Raw genomic sequence first — 19,518 nt, 5'->3', positions numbered from 1 at the left:
ATGAAAAAATATAACATGTTGTTACTACTGGTTCCCAACCCCTGCGGAATCACTAGCTGAAAATGTAAAACAAAGACAGTAAGGTGTGATTAAGTGGGATCACTGGAAATTGATTTTAACATGCTCTGAAGTACTGAGATTAATTCCCAGCAAAAGATTACCAATAATTCAACAGGTATTTATTACACAATAGCTATGTACTCAGGGTGTTTTCTTCCAATTATTTTTTTCATTTTTGTGAGCCATACTTTAAAGACTTCATCATTATGAAAGTATATGACATTTTCCCATGAAACTAAGATGTAATGAATAGGTATCGTAAAATCATGGGTGGCAGTATCTTACACAAATGTTTTACTGTCGGTTGTGAAAATCAATGATCACTCACAGACTAAAAATCCATTGTTATATTTTAATCCACTTTTAAAAGGATGTTTCTATCCATCTAAAAATGGCCTCAATGGCATTTTTCTCCACATCGTCCTTTCTCAGTATTTCCAGGAGATCTTTCAGGAACTTGAGGGAAAAAGTATGGGAAATCAAGACATTTAACAGTTTCTGCAAAGAACCATACACAAAACATCTCCATACTTATGGAGGAAAGTATAAGAGCACCTCAGAGCTTGGGGCGGGGGGACACCAGTATATTAAAACACTTCTTTTTAACTGTGGCAAAGCCTGCAGTTCTTAAACATCAAGTCCCCTGGAGCGCTGGTAAAAGACTGCTGGGCCTCACCCTCAGAGTTTCTGATTCAGCAGATCTGAAGCGGGGGAAGAATGTATGGATGCTGTTGATCTCGGGGCCCTAGCAGCCCTGCTCTAAGCATCTCCTTCTCTTCCCCTTGCCTTCCCAGTCTGAACCTTGCCAAGATTCCTTTCCTTGGTGAACATCTTCAGGATCTGCCCCATTCTTCAATACTGTGCTTGGAAATTTTTTTTTCCCCCACATTTGACAATTTTACCAAGTGCAGTGCAGGGCAGTGGCAGAAAAATTTCTTCTTTTGGCCATAAGTTTGTTTTGCTGGGCTTGTTAAAAACCTTCTAATCCACACTCTTCGGCAAGATCACTCAATTTCCTTTGTTTCTTTTCCACGTTGCTATTTCCAGGCATTTGATGTTCATCTGTTTCGTGATCTTAATGAAAGCATGTCTGGGCCACTTGCGTTTAGTGCTAATAGCAGAACCCACCAATTTCCTCACCTTTTTTCCTCTGTGCCAGTTTTCTCATGGGGTAGGAACCCAACCTGATTGCTGTCACGATCAGTAACTACACTAACTGTCACACCTGGAGAGGGAGGTAAGGAAATACTGACAAGTAAAATGGGCAGCTGAAACATGAGCAAAGGAAGCAGCTGACAGCAGGAGCAAACCGCTTCTGCCACCCCTCCCACCATCCCATGAACCATGATACAGCCTATAAGCTATGCCCCCAACTAGACTGTATCCACTGCTGCTAGAGAAAGCCACTGTGTTCTCATCCCAGCTCAGGTAAGGTTCACCAAATATACAGAATGCTGAATACGGCTAATGCTGTATTTTTACACAGCCTAATCCCCAGGAAATAAAAAAGCTTGTGGCTCAGAATCATGGTAGTGAAGCCAAAATAAAGCAAAGGCTTGAAATGAATCAGGCATCACCAGGAGCCTTTTCCTGGAGCCGAAGTGGAGAACCCATCACACCAGCAATGACAGTGCCACCTAGCTCCTTCCTCACGTGACACTCTGAGACTCGTTCACCTCTAAATGACTTACTGCTATGATAACTTTGCTCCTGTACTTTTAGCATCAGAACTTGCTATGCTGTGATCTAGACTGAATTTCTGGTTCCAAAGTACAGAGATATGTCAGATTCACCTATTAGGGATTCTGAAGTAGTTTAAATTACCTCTCCTAGGTATTGAGCTTTACTTATTAGCAAAGGATGCCATAAGCATCACAGATTAAGAAGCTTTATTTCAGCTTTTGGTCATTTTGTTGCCAAAATGGCCTTATTTGCAGCCTGTTTCTATAGCCCAGCAAAACTTTGTCATCTGAACTTTCCAATTGCATTTGATTTCTAAAGAATTCAAGGCTAAATGAGGCCTGTTTATCGAGAACACACCACTCAATAAAGATCATACTCTGCCCCTCCAAACTTGGCACCATGTAAACAGCTACTAATTTCCTCTTCTGAACAGTTCTTACCAAAAAGCAACACAAGTTTTGATGCAAATGAAGTTATTCCCTTTAAAATACTGCACCTGAAAAATAATCTCAAATTCCCTTAAACCCGTAAGCAAAACTATCCTTTATGAATGATGCTCATGCAAGTACATAATGTTTTCGCCCACTGTGAAAAATACCCAAGATTAGGGTTTAGACAGGCAGACTGGACAGCAAGCTGGGATAAATCAGAATTCTGAAATTAGGAAGAACTGTGGAGCTCTGCTTCGGTTATTACTTTTGAGCAGATCAAACACAAGTGAGCTCAATGATTATCCTCAAAAGAAGTCAAGCTACAATTTTTTTTCAACAGATTTCAAAACCCGATTTTGAAATTATACCTTTTGTTGAAAGGTAACAGATTTTTCTTAATTTATGACATTATACACTTTGCCATATAAAAAGGAAATTTAAAATTTAAGATTCAAAATACACTTGATTCTAAGAGTATTCCTCTGGAATGGACTCATAAAAAACAAGCAGAATAAGTCGGTGAATAATTCTGTAAGCATGCTCGTGCAGCAGCTTAAAATAAGGAGCACAATTTACAACCCTGTATTGGAAAAATATTTGTGTGCTTAATGGCTATTCTCTTAGACAATGAATTTTCTCTCCTACTTATTACAGATATGGCATTTTGGGTTGCTCCCCGTTGAAAGTATTCAAAATATGTAGGAAAGCTTGATCAAGAAAGATGATAAACATTCTGTTTATCTGGCATACTGTTTCAAAAATACGAGTCTCAGAGTGACTCAGGTCTATCAATGACAATCAAAAGATTATAACCCAGGGCCAAGAAAGTCTGTAAGTCTGGGACTTTAAGTCTGGGATTTTAGTCTTGACTTGATTATGAGATTTGGGGCAAGTCACTAAGACTGTTCTTGGCTCTATAAAATGGTAGTAATCACCTACCTTTACATCATAGATGTTTAAAAGGTAAATAAAGTTGTACATACAAGTGATTTTTAATCACAGGTAGAAAGGAGAATTATTAGGCTACATGTCATGAAGAAAAAGATGCTACCCGAACTACAGAGGTCTTAACAGGCCATGATCACAGGACTGATCTCTGAATGAGCCATGGAGCTTAGTGCAAAGAAAATAAAATTATTATGTTCATGAATTTCTCCCTTAAATCCAACAAATTATGTTAGAAATGTGTGCCTCGGGACACTATTGGGACTAAGTAAGAATGCACATATTACAACAAAGAGATACCTTCATCACTACAACAACTGAGTATAACCACTTTATATTCAACAGACATCATGTTTTCTATTCTGCTATGGGTGCAGCCTTAGGAAGGGAAGTACACTTGCTACTGCACAAGAATCTGGGCGGCTCCCAGGGATGCTGGGCTGGCTTTAGCACTACTCCTCATGCCGTAATCTCCACCCGCCCCTCCCTCCACCATATTCCTTGTTGTGGACAACTGCCATGTTCTCAGTCTTACATGAAGTACTATTTAAACTTAGCTTCCAGTCCCCCTTTCCCAGCAGATTCACACCCACACCACTGACAAGGACATTCTGGAGCTACCACTGATAAGGACAACAATTTTTAAAGGAATACGACAGAGCGGCCCACCATTAAATTCTGTGTGAGAAAGAAGGACAACTGCGCTTCAGGGAAAGACAGGAGGCTCTGTCCTACCAGGTGCAGGGGTGGGAGTTCCTCCAGAATGTCACGAGACCAGCGGACACTTGAGAATGGCTTCTGTGTATCTCAAAGTAAAAGCATTCAATTTGTACAAAAAAGGGCCCTTCTGCCAACCAGGTCCCTCAACGACAGACAATCTTGATAATACTTTTTTAGAAAGGGTGGCTCTTCTTCAGAAGCTCTAGGCAGTCACTTATTCCTCATTTTGACAAAGGAGCATCCAACTTGAAGCATGGCTGTATATATAACTCTTCATGCAGCTGAGCCGTCATAAACATACCAAGTATAAAGGCATGTCAAAAAGACATTCTTCCTCCCCAAAGTATGGCCTCAAAAAGCCATTATTATAATAGAGTATGAATTTCTGCTACAGGTTACTGACCTATAATACTAACAATAAAAGTCTTGTTTAGTACATAAAGGCTTACACCGCAACATGAAGTATTAAGACACAATCCACTGTTTTAAATTTGCTGTACACCTAAAGCACCTTCTTCATGACACCAATCTGTATGTGTATATATATATAGGTCCTCTTTCAGTAGAACACAGGCTGTGGAGATGAGGCAAAGTACAGTGCAGCTGCTGGCAATTCCAACAGGACATCTAGAAAAATGGAGTAAGTTTCCAAGGCCCATGCTGCTGGTAGTCTCTTCTGAGGCTCCAAATTGAGTACCTGGTGGATTTATCTTATTGGCACTCTGCTTGAATCAAGACCAGGCCCAAAGGCAAGCCTTATCTCCTGCAAACAATTCCACACACAGATCTTAAATCTGTGTTTAACTTTGTCTGGAACTGGCTGCAAATTTGGAACTTCCTCAAATGGTATTAAAAGCTCTACACAAAAAATATGCAAAAGCAGTTACTAGTTCTTCAAGAAAAAAGACATACCTGCAAAACAGCAACAGCTCTGTAAACAGAGCTGTAGGTAACTGTTGGGACAGCAATAGCAATGTAACAAATATAGCATAGGATGACCTTTTTTAAAAAAATTGCTGTCCTAATATTTTACAATTAAAAAAAAAAAGATTTTCACAATATGATTTTCTAAGAGAAAGAGTCCACTTCTTCGAAGAGGAGTCAGTCCTGGTGGCGAAAGGACTGGGAATGTCAATTAATATATGCAAGACAATGTAATACGAAGTCTAATATTTGTTTCAACAATATCTAGTCAGCTCTTGGTGGGTGAAATTCTGCTGTCTAGCTGTATCCAGGGCTCTTTTCTTGTGGCATTTTAAAAAATGTAGCTGCAGTTGAGTCAGTGTTTTTCTCTACAGCAGAGGTCTTGACCAACCACTCAGAGTTCGGAGATTTGGGGGCCTGTGATGCTGGTATGGTTGGCTCCACTGCATCCATGTGAACTGGTAAGGGTGTTCCAATAAAAGTAAGGAGGAAAAAAGTCAAAAGGAGACAAATTAGAATGAGAGAGATGTCAACACAAAACTTTCTTAATCCTTATACTTTATGTCCTATTAAACCAAGTGGCCACATAAAGTTTCTTTTTTTTTTAAACCAAAAAATAAAGGCAAGATTTAAGTAAGATAAGTACTGTATTTCTCCACCTCAGAAAATGGGTTTAACTGAACAAATGAATAAATTCAGTAGTACAAATTCATAATGTAGTAATAATCACTTATTAAGCCAGGCACTGTACTGTGTAAACAATGTATACTTATAATCTTATTTCTTAATGCAAACTCTTACAAGTAGGTATCGTCATCTCCATTTCCTGGATCAGAAAACTGAGGCATAGAGAAAGCGGATAATTTGTTCAGGGACACAACCGGGCTGGTTAAGTAGCAAGACTCAGACTCATATACTGGACTCCAAGCCCTCTGCTCTTTCTATAACATACTATGCCTCCAATATGACGGTGTCACCAATAAATACTGAATAATAAGGCAAATGGTAGAAAAACCACACAACCAAGCCCATGGTTTTTCAACAAGCACATTAAGACATTCTGGACAGGATAATCATTGCTTGTGCAGGGCTGTCCTATTTTTTTAGGACACTTACCATTCTGGACCCTGTCCCTTGAATGCCAAAAGCATTCTCCATCCATTGTGACAACCAAACACTGTCCTCACATTTCCAAATGCCCCCTGAGCAGAGCAGTACAAACCACCATCATACCCCCTCTGTTGAAAACAAATATAGACACTAAAATAGAGCAAAATCTTAAAAAGTTTCACTTTTATCCTGTCACAATAATTCCATTCCCAGGAATATAAGCTAGAAAAGTAATTTTCAAATTATGTGTCACAAAATCAATGTAGTGGGTCATGACCAATACTTTTTTTTCCTTCATGAAAAAGATTAGATTATATCAGAGTGCACCCAAGGGTTTATTTCAGATTTACAGGTATACCCAACATTCAAACATAAATTTCAGAAAGAAAAAAAAAAAAACCTTGAAAGCTATTAACTCCATGGCACATATACAAGAGTTTTTAGAGGGTAGTGGCTTTCAAACATTTTGGAACCTCAACCATAGCAGCAAGAAATACATCTGACATCACCACCCAAATCTCTCTCTCTCTCTCTATTTCTCTCACACACATGCTCATTCACTCCTATTTAAGTGAAAATAATACCATAAAACTATACCTACCATTACTAGATGGTCATCAACCATGGTGAAAAACTATCCTAGATTCTTGGCCTGTTACCTTTTTGAGGAGTCCTATCCAAAGAAGAGGAATTACACTGTGGAAATTGTGCCATCTGCTTCTCTGGATACATTTCCTTCAGAAAATGAGAACTTTCTATGTGATCTCATGGACACAGCAGTTACAAAGAAACCTTGCTCCTTAGAAATTGCAAGGGCCCCTTCTCCAAGAACTGGGTCTTGGTGCTCCAGCCGGGTGTCAGGCCTGAGCCTCTGAGGTGGGAGAGCTGAGTTCAGGACATTGGTTCACCAGAGACCTCCCGGCCCCTTGTAATATCAATCGGCGAGAGTTCTCCCAGAGATGTCCATCTCAACTCTAAGACTCAGCTCCACTCAACGACCAGCAAGCTGCAGTGCTGGATACCCCATGCCAAACAACGAGCAAGACGGGAACACAACCCTACCCATTAGCAGAGAGGCTGCCTAAAATCATAATAAGGTCACAAACACCCCAAAACACACCACCGGACACAGTCCTGCCCACCAGAAAGACAAGATCCAGCCTCATCCGTCAGAACACAGGTACCAGTCCCCTCCAACAGGAAGCCTACACATTCCACGGAACCAACGTTACCCACTGGGGGCAGACACCAAAAACAATGGGAAATACGAACCTGCAGCCTGTGAAGAGGAGACCCCAAACACAGTAAGTTAAGCAAAATGAGAAGACAGAGGGCTTCCCTGGTGGCGCAGTGGTTGAGAGTCTGCCTGCCAATGCAGGGGACACGGGTTCGTGCCCCGGTCTGGGAGGATCCCACATGCCGCGGAGCGGCTGGGCCCGTGAGCCATGGCCGCTGAGCCTGCGCGTCTGGAGCCTGTGCTCTGCAACGGGAGAGGCCACAGCGGTGGGAGGCCCGCGTACCGCAAAAAAAAAAAAAAAGGGAAGACAGAGAAATACACAGCAGATGAAGGAGCAAGGTAAAAACCCACCAGACCAAACAAATGAAGAGGAAATAGGCAGTCTACCTCAAAAAGAATTCAGAGTAATGACAGTAAAGATGATTGAAAATCTTGTAAATAGAATGGAGAAAAGAAATGTTTAACAAGGACCTAGAAGAACTAAAGAGCAAACAAACAATGATGAACAACACAATAAATGAAATTAAAAGTTCTCTAGAAGGAATCAATAGCAGAATAACTGAGGCCAAAGAACGGATAAGTGACCTGGAAGATAAAATAGTGGAAATAACTACCGCAGAAGAGAATAAAGAAAAAAAAGAATGAAAATAATTGAGGACTGTCTCAGAGACCTCTGGGACAACATTAAATGCACCAACATTTGAATTATAGGGGGTCCCAGAAGAAGAGAAAAAGAAAGGGACTGAGAAAATACTTGAAAAGATTATAGTTGAAAACTTCCCTAATATGGGAAAGGAAATAGTCAATCAAGTCCAGGAAGTGCAGAGAGTCCCATAAAGGATAAATCCAAGGAGAAACATGCCAAGACACATATAAATCAAACTATGAAAAATTAAATACAAAGGAAAAATATTAAAAGCAGCAAGGGAAAAGCAACAAATAACATATAAGGGAATCCCCATAAGGTTAACAGCTGATCGTTCAGCAGAAACTGGGTGAGGCAGAAGGGTGTGGCAGGACATATTTAGAGGATGAAAGGGAAAAACCTACAACCAAGATTACTCTACCCAGAAAGGATCTCATTCAGATTCGATGGAGAAATTAAAACCTTTACAGACACACAAAAGCTAAGAGAATTCAGCACCACCAAACCAGCTTTACAACAAATGCTAAAGGAACTTCTCTAGGCAGGAAACACAAGAGAATGGAAAGACCTACAATAACGAACACAAAACAATTCAGAAAATGGTAACAGGAACATACATATCGATAATTACCTTAAATGTAAATGGATTAAATGTTCCAACTAAAAGACAAAAACTTGCTGAATGGACACAAAAACAAGACCCATATACGCTGTCTAAAAGAAACCCACTTCAGACCTAGGCACACATACAGACTGAAAATGAGAGGATGGAAAAAGATATTCCATGCAAATGGAAATCAAAAGAAAGCTGGAGTAGCAATTCTCATATCAGACAAAATAGAGTTTAAAATAAAGACTATTACAAGAGACAAAGAAGAACAGTACATAATGATCAAGGAATCAATCCAAGAAGAAGATATAACAATTGTAAATATTTATGCACCCAACATAGGAGCACCTCAATACATAAGGCAAATGCTAACAGCCATAAAAGGGGAAAGCAACAGTAACACAATCACAGTAGGGGACTTTTAACACTCCACTTTCACCAATGGGCAGATCATCCAAAATGAAAATAAATAATTAAACACAAGCTTTAAATGACACATTAAACAAGATGGACTTAATTGATAATTATAGGACATTCCATCCAAAAACAGAATACACTTTCTTCTCAAGTGCTTATGGAACATTCTCCAGGATAGATCATATCTTGGGTCACAAATCAAGCCTTGGTAAATTTAAGAAAATTGAAATCATATCAAGTATCTTTTCTGACCACGATGCTATGAGACTAGATATCAATTACAGGAAAAAAAAACTGTAAAAAATGCAAACACAAGGAGGCTAAACAATACGCTACTAAATAACCAAGAGATCACTGAAGAAATCAAAGAGGAAATCAAAAAACTTAGAAACAAATGACAATGAAAACACGACAACCCAAAACCTATGGGATGCAGCAAAAGCAGTTCTAAGAGGGAAGTTTATAGCAATACAACCCTACCTCAAGAAACATCTCAAATAAACAACCTAACCTTACACCTAAAGCAATTAGAGAAAGAAGAACAAAAAAATCCCAAAGTTAGCAGAAGGAAAGAAATCATAAAAATCAGATCAGAAATAAATGAAAAAGAAATGAAGGAAACAATAGCAAAGATCAATAAAACTAAAAGCTGGTTCTTTGAGAAGATAAAATTGATAAACCATTAGCCAGATTCATCAAGAAAAAAAGGGAAAAGAGTCAAATCAACAGAATTAGAAATGAAAAAGGATAAGTGACAGCTGACACTGCAGAAATACAAAAGATCATGAGAGATTACTACAAGCAACTCTATGCCAACAAAATGGACAACCTGGAAGAAATGGACAAACTCTTAGAAATGCACAACCTGCCAAGACTGAACCAGGAATAGAAAATATAAACAGACCAATCACAAGCACTGAAATTGAAACCGTGATTAAAAATCTTCCAACAAAAAAAATCCCAGGACCAGATGGCTTCACAGACGAATTCTATCAAACATTTAGAGAAAAGCTAACACCTATCCTTCACAAACTCTCCCAAAATATAGCAGAGGGAGGAACACTCCCAAACTCATTCTACGAGGCCACCATCACCATGATACCAAAACCAGACAAAGATGTCACAAAAAAAGAAAACTACAGGCTGCTAACACTGATGAACATAGATGTAAAAATCCTCAACAAAATACTAGCAAACAGAATCCAACAACACATTAAAAGGATCATACACCATGCTCAAGTGGGGTTTATCCCAGGAATGCAAGGATTCTTCAATATACGCAAATCAATCAATGTGATAAACCATATTAACAAACTGAAGGATAAAAACTATATGATTGGGGCTTCCCTGGTGGCGCAGTGGTTGAGAGTCCGCCTGCTGATACAGGGGGCACGGGTTCGTGCCCCGGTCCGGGAAGACCCCACATGCCGCGGAGCGGCTAGGCCCGTGAGCCATGGCCACTGAGCCTGCACGTCCAGTGCCTGTGCTCTGCAACGGGAGAGGCCACAACAATGAGAGGCCTGCATACCGCAAAAAACAAAACAAAACAAAACTATATGATCATCTCAATAGATGCAGAAAAAGCTTTTGACAAAATTCAACACCGATTTATGATAAAAACCCTCCAGAAAGTAGGCATAGAGGGAACTTACCTCAACATAACAAAGGGCATATATGACAAACCCACAGCCAACATCGTTTTCAATGATGAAAGACTGAAACCATTTCCACTAAGATCAGGAACTAGACAAGGTTGCCCACTCTCACCACTATTATTCAACATAGTTTTGGAAGTTTTAGCCATAGCAATCAGAGAAGAAAAAGAAATAAAAGGAATCCAAATCAGAAAAGAAAAAGTAAAACTGTCACTGTTTGCAGATGACATGATACTATATACATAGAGAATCCTAAAGATGCTACCAGAAAACTACTAGAGCTAATCAATGAATTTGGTAAAGTAGCAGGATACAAAATTAATGCACAGAAATCTCTTGCATTCCTATACACTAATTATGAAAAATCTGAAAAACAACTTAAGGAAACACTCCCATTTACCACTGCAACAAAAGAATAAAATACCTAGGAATAAACCTACCTAAGGAGGCAAAAGACCTGTATGCAGAAAACTGTAAGACACTGATGAAAGAAATTAAAGATGATACAAACAGAGGGTGAGATATACTGTGTTCTTGGATTGGAAGAATCAACATTATGAAAATGACTACACTACCCAAAGCAATCTACAGATTCAATGCAATCCCTATCAAATTACCAATGGCATTTTTCACAGAACTAGAACAAGACATTTTACAGTTTGTATGGAAACACAAAAGACACCTAAGAGCCAAAACAATCTTGAGCAAGAAAAATGGAGCTGGAGGAATCAGGCTCCCTGACTTGAGACTATATTACAAAGCGACAGTAATCAAGACAGTATGGTACTGGCACAAAAACAGAAATACATATCAATGGGACAGGATAGAAAGCCCAGAGATAAACCCACACACATAGGGTAACCTTATCTTTGACAAAGGAGGCAAGAATATACAATGGAGAAAATACAGCCTCTTCAATAAGTGGTGTTGGGAAAACTGGACGGCTACATGTAAATGAATGAAATTAGAACACTTCCTAACACGATACACAAAAGTGAACTGAAAATGGATTAAAGACCTAAATGTAAGGCCAGACACTATAAAACTCTTAGAGGAAAACATAGGCAGAACACTATGACATAAATCACAGCAAGATCCTTCTTGACCCACCTCCTAGAGTAATGGAAATAAAAATAAACAAATGGGACCTAATGAAACTTAAAAGCCTTTGCACAGCAAAGGAAACCATAAACAAGACAAAAAGACAACCCTCAGAATGGGAGAAGGTATTTGCAAATGAAACAACAGACAAAGGATTAATCTCCTAAATATACAAGCAGCTCATGCAGCTCAATATCAAAAAAACAGCCAATCCAAAAATGGGCAGAAGACCTAAATAGACATTTCTCCAGAGAAGATATACAGATTGCCAACAAACACATGAAAGGATGCTCAACATCACTAATCATTAGAGAAATGTAAATCAAAACTACAATGAGGTATCACCTCACACCAGTCAGAATGGCCATCATCAAAAAGTCTACAAATAATAAATGTTGGAGAGGGTATCAAGAAAAGGGAACCCTCTTTCACTGTTGGTGGGAATGTAAACTGACACAGCCACTACGGAGAACAGTATGGAGGTTCCTTAAAAAACTAAAAATAGAACTACCATACGACACAGCAATCCCACTACTGGGCATATACCTGGAGAAAACCATAATTCAAAAAGAGTCATGGGGCTTCCCTGGTGGCGCAGTGGTTGAGAGTCTGCCTGCCGATGCAGGGGACACGGGTTTGTGCCCCAGTCTGGGAAGATCCCACGTGCCGCGGAGCGGCTGGGCCCACGAGCCACGGTCGCTGAGCCTGCGCATCTGGAGCCTGTGCTCCGTAACGGGAGAGGCCACAACAGTGAGAGGCCCGCGTACCACAGAAAAAAAAAAAAAGAAGTCATGTACCACAATGTTCATTGCAGCACTATTTACAATAGCCAGGACATGGAAGCAACCTAAGTGTCCATCGACAGATGAATGGATAAAGAAGATGTGGCACATATATACAATGGAATATTACTCAGCCATAAAAAGAAACGAAATTGAGTTATTTGTAGTGAGGTGGATGGACCTAGAGTCTGCAGACTCTAAGTCAGAAAGAGAAAAACAAATACAGTATGCTAACACATATATATGGAATCTAAAAAAAAAAAGGTTCTGAAGAACCTAGGGGCAGGACAGGAATAAAGATGCAGATGTAGAGAATGGACTTGAAGACATGGGGAGGGGGAAGGGGAAGCTGGGACGAAGTGAGAGAGTGGCATGGACCCATATACACCACCAAAAGTAAAATATATAGCTAGTGGGAAGCAGCTGCATAGCACAGGGAGATCAGCTCGGTGCTTTGTGAGCACGTAGAGGGGTGGGATAGGGAGGGTGGGAAGGAGATGCAAGAGGGAGGGGATATGTGGATATATGTATAAGTATAGCTGATTCACTTTGTGATACAGCAGAAACTAACACACCATTGGAAAGCAATTATACTCCAATAAAGATGTTAAAAAAACCAAACCAAAACAAAAAAACTGTTAGAAAAACTGTTTTGCTACATATTTTTTATGACGGTAAAATATATATATGAAATGTACCATTCTAATAATTTCTAAGCATACTGTTCAGTAGCATTTAGTATATTCACACTGTTGCACAACCATTACCACGATCCATGTCCAGAACTTTTTCATCATCCCAAATGGAAACTGTCTACCCATTAAACAATAACTCCACATTCTCTTCCTCCCGCAGCCCCTGGCAACCACCATTCTACTTTCTGTTTCTATAAATTGGATTGTTTTAGGTACCTCTTATAAGTGGAATCATACAGTATTCATCCTTTTTGTGTTTGGCTTATTTCACTTAACATGTTGTCTTCATCCATGTTGTAACATTCATAATTTCATTCTTATAATGAAGGCTTTCAGACTGAATAATAACCTATTGAATGTATATACCACATTTTATTTATCCATTCATCCAGTGATGAACATTTGGGTTGTTTCTACTTTTTGGCTACTGTCAATAATGCTGCTATGAACATGGGTGTACAAATATCTATTTGAATCTTTGCTTTCAATTCTTTTGGGTATATATCCAGAAGAACTACCACGGATCACATGGTAGTTTTATGTTTAAATTTTTGAGGAACTACCATATCTTTTTCCACAGTGGCTGCACTATTTTACATTCCCACCAGCAATGCACAAGGTTTTCAATTTCTCCACATCCTTCAAACAACAACTTTTTTTTTTTTGATATAGCTATCTTAAGAGCTGTGAAATGGCCAAGAGAAACTTTTGCATATGTTCTCCTGAAGAATGGTGCAGTACTTTCACAATAGCGTAAAACAGCATAAGAATATGATTGAAATGTTCATCAAGAAGAGTTAATTGTATTATATCTGTCAACTGACAAAATGGAATACCATACATATGGAAGTAAGAAAATGAATAGACTCTGGTAGGATAAGAAAGACCTGAATGAATCTCAAGAACATAAATGGGTGAAACTTGTAACTTATAAAATACAACATTCCATTTACACAAGGTTCAAAAACATGCAAAACTAGACAATATACTGCTTAGAGATACATATGTCTGTCAAAACTAGTTGAAAAAAACAAAGAATGACAAATGATTAACCAAAAATATATATCAGGATAATGGTTACCTCTGAGGAGAGTGGGAAGAAAAATTTAAAGGTGATGTTCCTTTTCTTAAAGTGGATGGTGGGTATATGGATAGTTGCTGTATTGGTTTTCTTTATATCTTATACATTTTCTATAAATGTTCTTTTGTGGCCATTCAATATTTATTCAAAAAACATTTTTAACTTTAGAAAACATTTAAACTTAATTAAAAGGCACAGCAGGCAATAAGAATCTGCCCTATGACTCCTGAGACAAGGGCCAACCTGAAATGGAACTACTACTGAATCCAATCACAGGATTAGAATAATATTGAGAATCACTCTGTTTCATCTTTAAGATTCTATTCATTTATTCATACAACAAATATCTAGAGACTGTTCTATGTGTGGAGCATTATTTTTTAGATGCTGTGGGGTACAGCAGTGAGCAAGACAGGTAAAAATTCCTGCCCTTGTGAATGCATCGCTAGCATTGCTGGCCTGGTATTTGAAATCTTACGTAACTAATTAACAGGTTAACTCTTGGGTACCCTTCTAAGGACACATATCCTATCCCAGGGTGAAGAAGGTCAGAAATGGCTCTTGCGATGGCCAAAACAGTCAGGGCTCGTGGGAATTCCCTGCCGGTCCAGTGGTTAGGACTCCGTGCCTCCACTGCAAAGGGCACGGATTCAATCCCTGGTCAGGGAAGTAAGATCCCACCAAAAAAAAAAAAAGTCAGGGCTCTTAACAGAATATCTTATTATCCCAATTCTCCTTCACCTACAGCCATGTGTCTACTTTCTGAAGGAATGGGATTTGCACACCCAAAGCTCTGATTTGCCATTCTAATGAAGAAAATCATCTCAAGGAAAAGAAGTCTTGTTTTCATCTGAGTTCCTTATGCTTCTTATAACTACTTAAGCCTCTCAAATTTTAGAGAAAATAACCCTTTCTTCTCTTCCAGTTACAATCTTTCAGAACATATATGACAGCTGGTTCACTTCGGCATGAGGGGGACATTGCTGGGCATTCCCTGTTCTGGTGTATCGACCGGGAAAGCAGGTTAACACAGCTACTCACTAGGATCCAGGGGTGGCTCTGTACACCAGGCACCTGCATGTTATAAAGCCGTAGAGGGAAGGGGAGTGGAGGTAAAATGAAGAAAATGGAGGTGCTACACTTTCAAGATGGATCTACCTAATGACCCTATGTAAAGGTCCTATTTCCTGGCCTTTGTTAATATTAGTACAAAAGACAGGAAGGCATGTTATTCCCTTTTGCTCTTCACCTTTCTAGCCTTATTATTATCTTTAAATGCAGTCAATTTCAACTTAAAACTTTCCACAAGTGGGGGAGGGGAAAAGGGAAAAGATTTGTGGCTGCATGTTTAAGAAAGAAGCTGAATTCATCACAGTGACAGGAGAGAGTGTTGGCAGAGATCTGGGCTATTTATTCTTTTAGGAAAATCCTATAAAGAATGACACAAGGAAGCCTCTATCTGCAGTCTTGTTCATCACACTGGTGAAGAGTCCGATAACAGATGTATGCGGGAGCATGATTTAATGGCAGGAGCTGGCCCCTGATGTGTATTAATACAGCGGCAAAGCGGAACGCACCTCTCTTCATCACTCATTTCTATAAAAGAGGTGGAATCCGAGATGGCCCGACGTTAGGCAGAGCAAGCCCATTTGTTCTACTGACTGATGGCGCGGGCTCGGGCTGTGTCCTTCACCTCCATGGGGCACTCAGGTTGCGGATAGAAAACAAAAAAAATGTTCAGTGAAGCAGGCCTGAGTCAACAAGTGAGAGGAGCTGGGCTCAGTAGGGGAAATGCTGAACACTCAAGTCTTGTTTAATACCTCCCGGTACATTTCCTGATTTGAATATGGAATAAGGATTATGAACTTCTCAACAGCTCTTCTCTTATAAACAACTAAAAGCTAAAAATAGAGCTAGATATTAAGGGGGAAAAAAAGAACAAAAGGATAAAGAGGGGCGACTGTGTTTTATTGCTTCCAATTCCATAGACTGGATGAGGATCTGGGTTTTGACATGGAGTCATGGTTTGGAACCAATTCTGTTGTATACAAGACCAAACACCTGCAGTGTTTAAGAGGGCAGCTCAAGAGTCATAGGGAAATTGGTCTGATCTTGGCTCTACAATTTACCAACCATATAACCTCAGTGAGTGATTTAACCTCTCTTAAGCCTTAATTTTCCCATGTGTAAACTGGGAATAAAAACAGCATCTGCCTTATAAAGTTGTTGCAAAGGTTAAGTGAAATAATTCATGTAAAATGTTCAGCTCAGAGCATGGCCATGTGAAAATCACTAAGAAAAACTTACTACAATCATCAGACCCATGATTAAGAATGTTCAGTACGAACCACTGTCAAGCAACCATTCCAAACAGAAGCTCAAACAGGTCAATTTCAGAGTATGCTGAAACTTACTAAGTAAAGTTAGAGAAATAAGAGTTCCTATCTGTCTGAGGTCTACTCTTTACTCAGGTATCAATTACTCTGATCTATATAATATATAGTATTTTCTGAAGAAAATAAAATAATTTATGATATGCTCAATTCCCTCAGAGTGAATTCACCATCATCAAGAAAATAACCATAGGTATTTCTGATAGGTCCTACAAGCAGATACGCCCTTTTTAACCAGAGCAATTCACCCCAAAATGTATTGAAATACACAAAGTATTATTTCCTATGATTAATAATTACATTTAATTATCTTCTCTTAACTTCAAAGAAAAATACCTATAGACATCCAGTATTCTTGCTGATATAAATACATAATTATCCCCCCTTTTTCATTTAAGGATAACATACCTGTATGTATGTAAATGTGCAGCTCAGTGAATCTTTACATGTGTATACACTCATGTAATCCCCACCAAGTTCTTGATATAAAGCATTTCCAGCATCCCAGAAGACTTCCCCCCCCCGCCCAGAAGACTTTTTTATGTCCTCCTCTGGTCACTACCTCCCACTGAAGATAACCATTATTTTGGTTTCTATGAACCAGTTTTGCCTAGAAAACCTTAAGTTTTAACTTGAAAACTTAATTAGAAATTTCTTGAATGGTAAAATATTAGCACTCTACAAGACATTAAAACAGTGATAATGTATTGTGCTGTATACCAAACATGAAAGTAAATAAATCCATATGGCTCCTTCGCTATTGACTAAACTGCCACCCTACCAGGATTTTCATTACCACACACCTAATTTCCTGTCTGTGTTAGAGCAAAAGTACAGATGACTAAAGACTGTTGATAGTGGAATATAGGGATTCAAACTCAAGAAAGCTGTAAGACACAGTGAAAAAGCACAGACTTCAGGGTCAGAGATGAAAAGGTATATAAAACATATAATTTAGTGCCTGACACACAGTAGGTGGTCAATAAAGGATAACTACATATATAATTACTGGCACTTGGGCTGGACAGAGATGCTGTAGCCACAGGTTTCCGTTTCCTCTTGATGTCACGTGAACACGGTGGTCCCAGGTGTATGTTTGCCTGTCTGCATATATGAGAAAGAAAAAATATTGTTTTAACTTTGTAATTCTTATTGTAAGAGAATATGTTCAGCCCAGATGAAACCCCTGACCCATTATAGACATACACTAACAAAATGGGCACCATCCTTTGCCATCAAGTGTCAGTACAAGATTATTCAGAATTAATCATAACTTATTCTTTATATACTATATATACCCACTGTAAACTTCTTATCTGAATTCAGAACAGCAGACATTCATGATTAATTTCAATAAATATGTTTCATTACATGCTCTTTTTTGTACAATTATTTTTCATAAAAACTATAACCGAGGGGCCTCCCTGGTGGCGCAGTAGTTGAGAGTCCGCCTGCCGATGCAGGGGATACGGGTTCGTGCCCCGGTCCGGGAGGATCCCATATGCCGCGGAGCGGCTGGGCCCGTGAGCCATGGCCGCTGAGCCTGCGCATCCGGAGCCTGTGCTCCGCAACGGGAGAGGCCACAACAGTGAGAGGCCCGCGTACCGCAAAAAAATAAATAAATAAATAAATAAAACTATAACCGAAATTGTTCTAAACTCACTAATGAAATACCTATTCCCAACTGGTAATATATTGAAAAGCTTAACGCTACATGAACACAGATATTTGCATAGAATTTTAATAGGAAGTTTAACCCTTCTATCACTATAAATCTGGATTTTTAATAGTGTCTATGTCACAAAATAAGTAAGTTTAGTTTCTGTGATTTTTTTTATTATTTTTTTTTTTTTTATTTTTTTGCGGTACGTGGGCCTCTCACCGCTGTGGCCTCTCCCGCTGCGGAGCACAGGCTCCGGACGCGCAGGCTCAGCGGCCATGGCTCACGGGCCCAGCCGCTCCGCGGCATGTGGGATCCTCCCGGACCGGGGCACGAACCCGCGTCCCCTGCATCGGCAGGTGGACTCTCAACCACTGCGCCACCAGGGAAGCCCCAGTTTCTGTGATTTTTAAAAACATTATGTGGGGCTTCCCTGGTGGCACAGTGGTTGAGAGCCCGCCTGCTGATGCAGGGAACACGGGTTCGTGCTCCGGTCCAGGAAGATCCCACATGCCGCGGAGCGGCTGGGCCCGTGAGCCATGGCCGCTGAGCCTACGCGTCCGGAGCCTGTGCTCTGCAGCGGGAGAGGCCACAACGGTGAGAGGCCCGCGTACCAGAAAAAACAAAACAAAACAAAACAAAACATTATGTGGCAAAAATATGTTCCCTCGAATATTCAGCTTATTTAAAAAAAAAAAAAAAAGGGACTTCCCTGGCGGTCCAGTGGTTAAGACTCTGCTTCCACTGCAGGGGGTGTGCGTTTGATCCCTGGTCAGGGAACTAAGATCTCACATGCCACGCGTCGCGGCCAGAAAAAAAAAAAAGAGCGAGAGCTTCAAAGCTAGAAAAGCAAAAGATTCTCTGAAAGGCAATGGATTTAGCAATGAAATAGCTGGTAAGCTATTTTTTTTTAATTTTAATTTTTATATTGGAGTATAGTTGATTTACAATACTGTGTTAGTTTCAGGTGTACAGCAAAGTGATTCAGTTAAACACATACATATATCCATTCTTTTTCAGATTCTTTTCCTATACAGGTTATTACAGAATACTGAGTAGAGTTCCCTGTGCTATACAGTAGGTCCCTGTTGATTATCTATTTTATATATAATAGTGTATATATGTTAATCCCAAACTCCTAATTTATCCCTCCCACAACCTTTCCCATTTGGTAACAATAAATTTGCTTTCTACATGTTTCTGTTTTGTAAATAAGTTCATTTGTATAGCTTTTTAGCTTCCACATAAAAGTGATATCATATGGTATTTGTCTTTGTCTGACTTACTTCACTTAGTATGATAATCTCTAGGTCCATCCATGTTGCTGTAAATGGCATTATTTCATTCCTTTTTATGGCTGAGTAATAT

The 19,518-nt window shown here is 39.5% G+C and overlaps 1 protein-coding gene across 3 annotated transcripts in view; it reads right to left on the bottom strand.

The window, feature by feature from the left end:
- Positions 1-392: 392 nt before the first annotated feature.
- The window catches only part of GPATCH2L (G-patch domain containing 2 like), a 62,718-nt gene continuing 43,592 nt past the window's right edge, over positions 393-19,518 (bottom strand). For 2 of the 3 annotated variants that reach the window (XM_081229993.1, XM_081229992.1), the window contains exons 9-10: positions 17,500-17,594; positions 393-5,221 (exon numbers count right to left, since the gene is read on the bottom strand). In XM_081229993.1, the coding sequence (XP_081086119.1) occupies positions 5,061-5,221; positions 17,500-17,594 (256 nt within the window). In that variant the 3' untranslated portion in view covers positions 393-5,060. Of the gene's footprint in view, positions 5,222-17,487; positions 17,595-19,518 lie in introns of all 3 variants that reach the window. The other variant, XM_081229991.1, reaches the window with a different exon arrangement.

This window comes from Mesoplodon bidens (assembly GCF_964165515.1).
Source record: "Mesoplodon bidens genome assembly, chromosome: 3".
NCBI classification, from domain to species: Eukaryota; Metazoa; Chordata; class Mammalia; order Artiodactyla; family Ziphiidae; genus Mesoplodon; species Mesoplodon bidens.
This window is presented reverse-complemented; position numbering and strand designations above follow the sequence as displayed.